At 52.0% G+C, this 10356-nt stretch overlaps 2 protein-coding genes across 13 annotated transcripts in view; both read left to right on the forward strand.

Moving 5' to 3' along the window:
- The first annotated feature begins 1797 nt into the window (after positions 1–1797).
- CUNH12orf80 (chromosome unknown C12orf80 homolog) lies at positions 1798–9119 on the forward strand. The gene is made up of 3 exons (XM_025045395.1): positions 1798–2172; positions 2580–2800; positions 8769–9119. The coding sequence occupies exons 1-3, from the start codon at positions 2074–2076 to the stop codon at positions 8965–8967; spliced, it is 519 nt and encodes a 172-aa protein (XP_024901163.1). The 5' UTR covers positions 1798–2073; the 3' UTR covers positions 8968–9119.
- Positions 3070–10356, forward strand: part of KRT80 (keratin 80) — a 40681-nt gene continuing 33394 nt past the window's right edge. For 11 of the 12 annotated variants that reach the window (XM_025045383.1, XM_025045379.1, XM_015588444.2 and 8 more), the window contains exon 1: positions 3070–3207. The gene's annotated coding sequence lies outside the window, so the exon portion shown is untranslated. The remainder of the gene's footprint in view (positions 3208–10356) is intronic. The other variant, XM_025045392.1, reaches the window with a different exon arrangement.

The following is a 10356-nucleotide window of genomic DNA, read 5'->3' on the forward strand; positions in this document are numbered from 1 at the left end:
TCTCTCTCTCTCTCTCTCTCTTTCTCTCTCTCTCTTTCTCTCTCTCTTTCTCTCTCTCTCTCCCCTTCTGTGTGTGTATGTGTGCGTTTTCATTGACTTTTTCTGCATGTCTGGGTGCAGAGAGAAGCCCCATCTCCACACTACTTCCCTCCATTCTTCTACCTGCACCTCCTCCTAAATCACATTGTGAATGTGAATGTCTACAATGGTGTGTTTAGTTTTCTGTGCTAAGAAACCAATAAGTTTCTGGCTCCAAGAAGCAATGGCTCCGAAAAATAAGAAGCCAAGCATTGGGGATATTTATACTGTGGCTAAAATATTTTCCATTGCAAGGGATCCCCACCTTGGCCCACCACACGTGTGGGTGAGCGCTGTCCATTGTGCTGAATAGTCACAGTTTGTAGTGATGGGGAAAGACAGACTTCCTGCCCAGAGTGAGGGGTGCAGGAGAGAGAGTTCAAAGTAGGAATTTCTATGTCTCAAATGTTCATCAAAACCTGGAGAAAACTTATCTGGATCCTGACTGGAGACTGCTGGACTCTAGATAAAGAAGAGAGGCTCTTGGGGACCAAGACAGGACTCTAAGCCTGGCGAGCTGGATTTGGAATCTCTGATGCGGCGAGGGAGTCCCCAGGATGAGCCCAGCCCCAGGGCTGGAAGTCCTGTCCCAGCAGGCGGCAGCAGCAGCAACTGTGAAAGCAATGCCTTCTAAGGCTTCCCGGGTCCCTTTTGAGGCTGTTTTATCTGAAAAGCATCTAGATATCACAGAGCCCACCTCAACAAGACCTTTGCCCCACAGACCTGGGGGTGCTCACTTCAGCCTCAGAGCCTGGCCTTCCCAGCTCCTGAGATCCAGTTACAGGTATCAAGTATCCTGATAAGGTGGCGTGCCTGCTCCTGCCTGAGTCCAGCATCTGACCCCACTGTGACCTACCTCCCTCCTTGACCTGGGCCTGACTCATGCTTCCAGAATGGAACCTGAAGATCCCTGCTGCTCAGCAGTACCTGACTCATAGCTGCTCTAGGAGTAGCTGTGGAAGGGCTCAGGGCAGCTGACAGCTCTCAGAGAGGAGATGCCTATCATTTCCTAAGCACCTACCATGTTCCAGAAACCAGGCACAGTGCCACATTTCATTGGTATAATGACCCTGTGGAGGATTTCTGCTCTTTTCTAGAAAGGAGGAAAGTGAAGTTCAGAAAGAATTATGCAGAGGTGAATTCAAAGGCCAATCTCCCAGCACTAAGTACAGCTACCCACTTACTCTCAGGGACCTCCCTGGGAAGAGACAGGTCCACCTCTAGGAGACACCATTTGTTCATTCATTCCTCCAATCAGCATTTATTGAGGGCTTCCTATCCTCTGCTTTGTAGCTGCTTGATCCTGGAGGGCAGCCCACAATAAGCCCACTCAGCTTTCCTGGAGAAGCCAGGCTTAACTAGGAAAGGGGGCACCTGGACCCAAGGTCCACCAAGGCAAAGACAGGTGTCCAACTGCCTGCTGACATGTTGCCTTGGTGGTCAGGGAGGGGTCTCTGGTTGGGACTGGGACATTAGTTGGGCAGTGTGCCCCTCCACCCAGCATGTGCTTCAGGGCAAGTGATGTGCACACTCTCCCCTGGCTCAGGCTTTGGTGGGTGGACAGGTGGGGGAGGCAGCTTCCTTTCATTCTTGTGGTTTCAGGTGCCTGGGTGATGTCAGGCCTGAGAGATGCATGGAATTCACTGTGTCTGGGGCCCAACTCGGGGCTGAGGCTTTTCTTCAAAAGCTTATAAATCACAAAATACTTCTGCTTTTATCTCAGCCCCAGCCCTGGCCTGGGAGGACTTGTCTCCACACACACACAGACAGCATCCCCTAGGCTTTCCACACTACTCACATGTGTCAATGGTGCTGCAGACCCAAACAGTCAGACCTGAGAGACCTCCTGGAGGTCTCTTATCCCCTACACTTTAGTGAAAACACAAGTACACACAGACAGTGAGAGCAGCCCCATGCACACACTCACAGCCCCCTCACACACACAGCCACGTGTCTTCATGTTATTCCCATGCTCACTGGTATTCCCAGGCACAGATGAGCTCCTACTTAGCCGAGTCCTCACCTCCTCCAGGTACCCACAGAAGCATGTGCCTTTCCACTATCACATGTGCTCTCGTGTGTACATACTCACAGGTATACAAAGGGCTTACACACAGGCAAAAGTCTGCAGAGACTACACATCATTCACACATTCACATGTACATTCTACACATACAGACATAGACAGACACTGACATCTGACAGTTTATACACACTCAACTCACACACCTACACAAGACACACATACTATGCCTAAGTGCCCACACACTCATATGTACCCCTAGACAAACAAGTGTGAGCTTCAGGGTGCGTGCATGCATGCATGACGTATTATGCCTAAGTGCCCACACACCATTCACACACTCATGTGTACCCCTAGACAAACAAGTGTGAGCTTCAGGGTGCCTGGGGTGAGAATGTGAGCAAGGAGTGGGGTATTGGAGCAGGCAGGAAGCTGCAATTTCCAGCCTCACCTCCAGGGGCCGCTGCCTCGTCCTCAGGCCCAGCCCAGTGGATCCGAAGGACAGAGGGGACCTCAGGCACAGTCCTCCCACAGCCTGAGGCAGCCGGTGGCACCGTGGGAACTCAAGCTGATGTCTGGTCAGTCTTCAAGAGGAGGACGCCTAGAGAGAAGACATCCCAGACCCCCTGCAGTGTGTGGGATGTCTCCAGGAGGGGAGAATGGGCAGCTTGAACTCAACGTGGAGTCTGAGTGGAGCGAGTGAGTGAAAGAGAACTGGAGGGAAGATGAGAAGCCTCTGGGGGGAAAACAAGAGATGGGGAAGGACTGGAGGGAAGAAGGAGAAGAGAGAAGGGGAGGGAGATGGAAAGGATGGTACCAGAGATGGAAAGGAAACCAGAGGGAAGGAGGAAGAAGAGAAGGGGAGGGAGGGTGCATGGAGACGGTGTGATGAGCCTAAGAGAGTGCCTTTTCCAGGAAGAGGAACACAAAGGGTGCGAAAGGGGTAAGGTTCCCCTTTCCCCTCTCCTGGGCTGACTGGACCACCCTCCACCCTGCTCCTACTATCAGCAGTCCCCTGAGGGATGTACTCTGCCTCAGCACCTTTGTCGGCCCCAACTTGCTGCCTGCCTGATACCCGCACGAGGACCACTTCCAATAAGACCCAGGTAGCAGGTATCCTGGGAGTGGGGGGCCACTGGGGTATGAGCATCCTTCAACCCAACTCACTCAGTTTCGTGGGCCTATACAGGGCTCTGTGGAGTCAGAAGATGAGCTATAAAATGAAAAGATGTGGAGACTTTCAGAGCTGGGCAAGTCCAGGGTTCTTACCCCTTTGTGCCTAATCTGTTATCCATACTCCTTGTCCTTTCAGCCCTGGAGGCCTGGTCCCACTCTCACAGGATTGTGTAGTGGGGCTGCTAAGCTGGAAGATTCTGAGAAAGCAGCCCAAATTACAAAGGAGATGAGGGGACCCTGGGCCTAGGATCTTGTCCAGTGGTTCTTCACCCTAGGCACACACCCAGAACCCTTCCCTCCAGCCTCTACCAGAGCATCCCAGAGCTGGTCATTATGCCCAGAGCCCACCTCAGTCTGTTTTATGGCCACTGGGGTCCTTAGTCCATGGGTTCTGCCTCTCTTGGTTTCTGTGTCCCAGAACTCAGGCCCAGATGGAAGAACAGTGACTGTCCCTTAATCTGACACTCCAAGTGACAGAGTGAAGGGCATTGTACTCTCCATTTTTCAAAAAGGATCACTGAGGTTCGGAGAGGTGGCATGTCTTATATGGGGGCCCGTGGAGCAGACCAGATTTTGAGGCCTTAAGGGAGGAGTGGCGGAGCCAGACCACAGTCAGGGCCCTGGCCTGCTCTTCCTCCAGCCCCGCCCTGTGCCTCAGCCTGCCCCCTCCCGCAGAGCCCCAACTCAGGTCTGCCCCGTATAGCACCCCATCTATGCAGGCAAGACCCAGTCAATCCCTGCCAAATGATTACCCTCATCATCCGACACACTGCTCAGCTCCTAGTAGGTATTTTATAAATACTGTCAAATAATTATTAGACTTTATTTTATTGATGGTGTATCTGGCTCCCCTCTCCACAAGTGCAGGTCAAGGAAACACTCGGAAAGGGATGGGGTGGCTGACATTTAGTTTCCTCTCAGGCCTCACCCCTCTGGGCTGCTCCCTCTCTGGGCCCTGCGCCTGCCCCTCTTCACGGGGTTCACAGGCAGCAGCAGGCTCACAGCAGCACCTGAGGCCCCAAGGACTATCGCTGGCATAGTAGGCTTGCCAGCCCAGCTGGAAAGTTGGGGGCACAGAGTTCCCTGTATGCCCTAATCCCCTCAGATATTGTAAGATCAATGATTGACCAAGAGGGCCTGGACACTCTCCCTACTGCCTGCCTGCAGGTCTCTGGGGACTCTACAGAGCCACCCAGAGGCCCAATAGGGTGACATCACCCTCTTCTCAACAGCTTTCCCAATTCTTTCATTTCCTAGAATAGCTAGAACAGGGAGATATGCATGTGGGCCCTGCCCTTGGAAAGTCTCCAAACTGGAAAGTGAGGAATGAGCCTGTTACTCAAGGCCCTGACAGACCCAGGGACAAAGCCAGACCAGTAGACAGACAGACGTGTGCTCTAGGATGACGAAAGCAGCACAGTAATAATGGCTACCCCTCATTAAGCACTTACTAAGTACAGGACTCCAAGCTAAGCAATTTATAGATGTTTTCTCATTTCATCCTTCCCATAAGTCTACAGGGTGAGTATAATATTTATTTTACAGATTGAAAAAGGAAGTTCGGAGCAATCTAGCAATCTGTGCAGTATCACACAGCTAACTAAATGCAAATCCAGATCTGTCAGCTCCAAAGCTATTGCCTTTTTCACTCCATTTCATGGCCACCCCAAACTCTAGGTGGGGCGTTGTTACTTCTCTTCCAAAAATGCCTTGAGGGCTCCCCACTGTCAATAGCATAACCTCTCCCAGCTGAGTCTCTCCACAATCTGGCCTCTGCCTGCCTTTCTGCCATCACCCCCATCCATACCCACCACACCTCAGATTTCAATCTTGCTATTTTCCAAGTCCAGCCCTCTGAGCTTAGCTTCTGCTGTGTACTCAAGTTCAAATGCCTGTTCCATTTTACAGATGAGAAAACAGAGAATTAAGAATGTTAAGTAACTAGCCCAAGGTCACGCAGCCGCCGGGGAGCAAATGAGCCTGGTTAGAACCCAAGTCATTAGAGCATCAACTAATAAAGCATTAATTTGTGTTACAGACAATTAGGGAATGAGAATTAGCAGGACATACTGTTAATGGTGCAGAAGAAGGTAGAGGAGAGAAATCAGGTAGGTTCCAAAGTAGAGGAGCGCCAGGCTAGGCTTCAAGGAATTACAGGGTCTGGATGGGTGGTGAGCTTGAGATGGGGCAAGCATAAGAAAAACACAAAGACAAGAGATAAAAGAGAAGGAGAGAGAAGCTTGTCAATGTGACATAGGGAGGCAACATGATATGGTGGAAAGGGCTGTGGCATGGGGTCAGGAGACTCATAGTGTCCCCCAAAATACTCCGCGATCTTGGGCAAAGGCTTCTCCTCTCTGGGAGGGTGCCCTGTCTGTAAGTGAAGGATATGAGCCTCGACGGTCTCTGGGTTCCCACCTGGCACTGACATCCTAGCATTCTGACTGTGTATTGCCACCAGGTCTTGAAACACAGATTCTGATGCCAGACCCATTGACATGGGGCACAGGCTTGCACACCAAGAGCCGACAGGAGCCAGCAGCCAATACCTGACAGGGCATACTTGAGGGCCAGCCCCAGTTACACGCTGGGAGTCATCCATGCGTCCCTCTCCTCCATGCATCTGTGCTGTGAGCATGTGGGGACTCACTACAGTGGGTCCAGTCCTGTGGAAGCTGAACACAGGGGTGAATGAGTCAAGGTGGAATTGTGGGCTCACGGGGAAGGAATAGGATATGCCCAATACTAGCTGAAATCCTACACACAGTTCATCCTTAGGAAAGAGGAAGGGAATGGGGATCCTTAAAGAAGGGCAGAATAAACCTCCTGGGAGTAAGGACATGGGTCTCAGGACTAGAATAAGCACTTGGGCACAAGAATGGTCTTCAATCAAGAAAGTACTTCATCTAAATAGAGAGTACATTCCAGACCATGAGCAAATGGGAAATCCTTCCTTTGGTGCCGGTAGTACAGCACAGACTCAGCTGGAGGGCTCAGAGCCAGCTGGGGCAGAAAGTGCACCCCTAGAGACTGTAGACACACATATGTGTGTACATGCACACACACACATACATAAAGACCTCCAATCAGGTCACCCATCTCCCCACCACCAGACTGGGCCCTTCAAACTGCTCTCCCTCTCCAGAGAACACGCCCTTCACATGACCATGACACGCAGCCCTGGAAGTCTGAAAGTCTTGCTGTCTCACCTTGCTCTCTCTTGCTGCAGTTCTGATGCACTTGCTTCTCTTCTGACTCAAGATGTGCCAAACAGAAACAGGCCCACCCACCTCTGTATGGCTGACTTCCACCTTCAGGAATGTGAACTCACTTCTTATCATTCCTGCCTGTTTGACCTCCAACTCTTGCCCTGAAGAACCCTGTCTTGTTCACTGTTGAATACTAAACGAAGGAATGAGTGAGCTCTTCGGAGCCCGCATGGTCCTCCAGTGGTCTGCTTCACTGGACCTCAAGATTCATCTCAGAGCTGGAGACTCGGGTGCGAGAGTGCCAGCCCCTCTGTTTTCTGGCTGTGAAACCTTAGCCTGAGTTTCCATGTTCTACAGAGTCACAGTGAAGATTACAAGACAACTGTCTGCAAAGAGCTTGGCATAGAACAGGACACAGAATAAGCCATCAGTGAGGAATATACACTTGTTATTAACAAGTGTCCTTAAACTAAATTCCCCTTCTCTTATCCCATCGTCCCTTCTCCAGCGTAGAAAGTCCTTCTTGAAGTCTAACTTTAAGCCTTTGTCCATGGACCAAGCCAGTGTTCTATCTTTGTTGGAGTCTGGGACTGAGGTGGATGAGACCACAGCGGCTGGTTGGAAGAGCCACTTCGCTGGGAGGGGACAGGGCCAGGAGGAAGATTACTGAGGCGCCAGGTCCAGATCTCTGCCATGCACCTGCCGCAGCTCCAACAGAGATCACGGGCCCGCCAATTTGCCCCACCCCATGATCTCATTGCTGCGTTTGCCAGGCGCTGGCTCAGTGAGCAGGTGCTGACAGCAAGGTCTGGGCACAGAGCCCGAGGACAAGATGCAAGGGCCAACAACAGAGCTCTCTCCACAGGGCTCAGACTCAAGGTCCCTCTGGCCTCCATGTGTGGCCTTTGGCTAGTGAACCGCCATCTTGACTCCTCCTTCCAGGCCCCTTCATGTTGCCCAGTAGCCTCCTTTCTGCAGCCCATCTCTCCCCAGAAGACAATGGCTGAGGGGAGAAGAAGCTTCATCTTCTTCCCCAAGGGTTAGTCTCTCCCTTCTCATCTCTTTCGGTGTCTCTCTGCTCCAAACTACTGGCCCCGAACGATGCTGCTGTTTAAATGCTGGGCAGGAAATAAATGGCCAAATACTGTCATTCTTGAGGCTGCTGCAGACACGCATCTAAATGCCAGTCATAAAGCGACTATGAATCCCCAAATATATGCCTCTGTCCCAGTTTCAGAGCGTCTTTAGAGGTGAGGACATACTGGGAGTCATCCCTAGTCCCAAAGTTCTCCAGTGTCTTCATCCTTAACCCCTCCTTCACCAGCTCACCCCAGGATCCCCTCTCCACATGCTCCCTCCCCACCACAAAATCCACTACAGGGGGCAAGAGAGCCCACTCCCCAGCCCTGGTTATAAAGGCTACAGCTCCTAGAAAAGCTGCAGCACAGGAGAGCAGGTAGGGACCCTGGGCCTTGGCCCTCATGCTCGCAGGGGTGAAGAGTTGTCTGCATCTAGGGCTCAGTCAGAAGCCCTGCTGGACCACAGGACTCCATTTGCCTCCTTATCAAAGGCAAAGCCCTCAGTTGGGACCCAAAGCTCTGTCTCTCAGGGTTCTCTTTCTGCTTCCTGTCGCATTGTCATCTCAGTCAGGCTTCTTACCCAGGCCTCCCTCTTCCCACCAGGAATTCCCCGCAGCCCTTTTACCCCTTCCTGCTTCTCAGCCCTGCTTCACTGCCCACCCCTCCCAGAGGGAGCCTTCCGAGATCTGCCCTTATTCCCCAACCCACCCAATGCTGGAGCTGGTTCTGCGGCTACCACCTTGGACTATGGCCTGCGGTGCACCTGTCTACCCCATACTCCAGAGAATGCCTCAAAAACCAGGACACTGCCTCTTCCTCAAATCCTGGGTCTGTCCCTCTGCCACCACTGCCACCACAGTTACACACACTCTGTCCTCCCCTCCAGACTCCTGGTCCTCCAGGCCTTTCTCTGTAAAGGAGGTAGATAGACTGAGGGCCCTTCCTGCTCAGGAGCTCTGTGAATCCAAAGTTTCTCTTCACCGCCTCAGGTCCAGACCCAGCCCCAGAGCCAGCCCTAAAGCAGCCGAGCATAGGAGAGCCAGACTGTGGACCTGCCATCCTCCCTAAAGGCACTCTCAGGGCCTAAGAAGGAGGCAGCAGGCCTTATTAGCATTCCCTTCCATTTCTCAGAATCTGCATCTGCCCCCCACGCCCAGTGGCCCCTCACTCCTCTCTCATCTCCTCCCTCATCTTTTTCCTCAGACCCCTCACAGAGCAGGCATCTGGATGGGCCACAGGCCAAACTGGACCAAACTCCTTGGAGAGGAAGACCTGGCTCAAGGCCGCACCACATTTCCATGTCATTTCCAGGTGGCACCAAGAGGACTGGGCCGGCGTACAGGTGGACAATCCCCATCCAGGAGGCAAGGCAAATTCCCAGGGTACCAGGTCACTGAGCTAGGGCTCTGGGGCATGGCTCAGGAATGCTGCCGCTGGGATGCGAGGTGCCTGCTACTCCCCGGCCTGCCCTACCTCCAGGAAAGCCTGTCCCTCCCCAGCCTGGTCCACACCCCACTGCTCCAGGAAGCCTTCCCTGGCCAACTCCACCTAGCTTACAGCACCCCTAGTCCCGCGTCCCCTCAGCACTTAGTTCCAGAGTTTTCCCCATATTCTTGTGCTTTGTTTATGTGCCGCTTTGCAAATGTTCTCATAAAGCCACATCTTCCATGGTCATTGCTCATTGTGAGAGTCCTCAGTGTTAATTAAACCCATTTTGCTGGAGGATTAGTCCCTGCCCTTAAAGAGTGCCAAGGAAGACTCTGGAATCTAAATTACATCTCCCTTCCTGAAATTTATTTTTCTTATTGATAATCAAGCAGTCTCACTGAAGAAACGATGAGCAGCTTCTTCTCATGTTCTAGTTCTTGCCTTGACTGCCAGGGAGGCCCCGGATAAGGTTGTACAGGGCAAAAATCTCTGGGGAGTACCTAGAAGAGGTCAGCTTCTCCTCAGGGGAAGCTTCTCCCTTTGGAGCACTGCAAACCCTTCTGAGACCAAGTTCCCTCTTCCCGGCCACTGAAACCAGGCTGAGTGCCAATGCCGTCTCCACCAACCTAGGCTTTCCCTCAGCCGCTACAGCAGGATGTAGGGAGAGACAGACCTGGGGTTCGTTCTCATCTCTAGCTCTTACTAATTGTGTGGACTTGCTTAAGTGGTCTGAACTTTGATTCCCCTATCTGCGAAATGATCACAATAAGAAGAACATTTGAAGAGAATGGTAAAGTCTGAAGTTGATATTCGTAAATCAGCCTGAAGCAGGTGCTATTGCATCCTCATTTTTCAGAGGAAGACACAGCAAGTCACTTCAAGGTCACATAGATAGTTCCAGGGGTGCATTAGTTAAATGGGAAAACCTTCAGTGAGTCCCTATTGAACCAGCTGGAATACTAGGCTTATCTGCTTCTCCAGATAAACTTAACCAGTAGGAGGCGGCGGGCCTGTAAGTGGGAAACACTAATACGATGGAGTAGGTTCACAGCTGTAAGAAAGTATGAACAAATTGCTGAAGACTCACAGAAAGGGACCAGCAGCCCCTCCTCAGCTCCTCCTTCTGAGTCCAGAGACTGTCGTAACTTCATTTCAATCATAAAAGACAATTTGGTGGGGTCAGCAAATGAAGCTTCAGTGGTAGGACTCCACAAAGTGTGGCTTGTCTTAGACCCTGTGGACTGGGCTGCTCCAGACCTAGCGCCCCATGGGTGGCCGCAGCCCCATGGGTGGCCCCAGAGCAGATCGGGTCCCAGGCAGCAGCCATACAGCCCCTCCAGAGTTGGAGGGCAGGGCCCAGACT

This window comes from Pteropus alecto, unplaced genomic scaffold (assembly GCF_000325575.1).
Source record: "Pteropus alecto unplaced genomic scaffold, ASM32557v1 scaffold220, whole genome shotgun sequence".
Lineage (NCBI taxonomy): Eukaryota > Metazoa > Chordata > Mammalia > Chiroptera > Pteropodidae > Pteropus > Pteropus alecto.

Bases quoted from the DNA above. Each gene is read 5' to 3' on its own strand.
- CUNH12orf80 (XM_025045395.1), top strand. From the start codon at position 2,074: ATGAGCTCCTACTTAGCCGAGTCCTCACCTCCTCCAGGTACCCACAGA. The intron at 2,173-2,579 runs GTATACAAAGGG...CCTCGTCCTCAG, and splicing joins TCGTGTGTACATACTCACAG to GCCCAGCCCAGTGGATCCGA. The intron at 2,801-8,768 runs GTGAGTGAAAGA...CTTTTTCCTCAG, and splicing joins GTGGAGTCTGAGTGGAGCGA to ACCCCTCACAGAGCAGGCAT.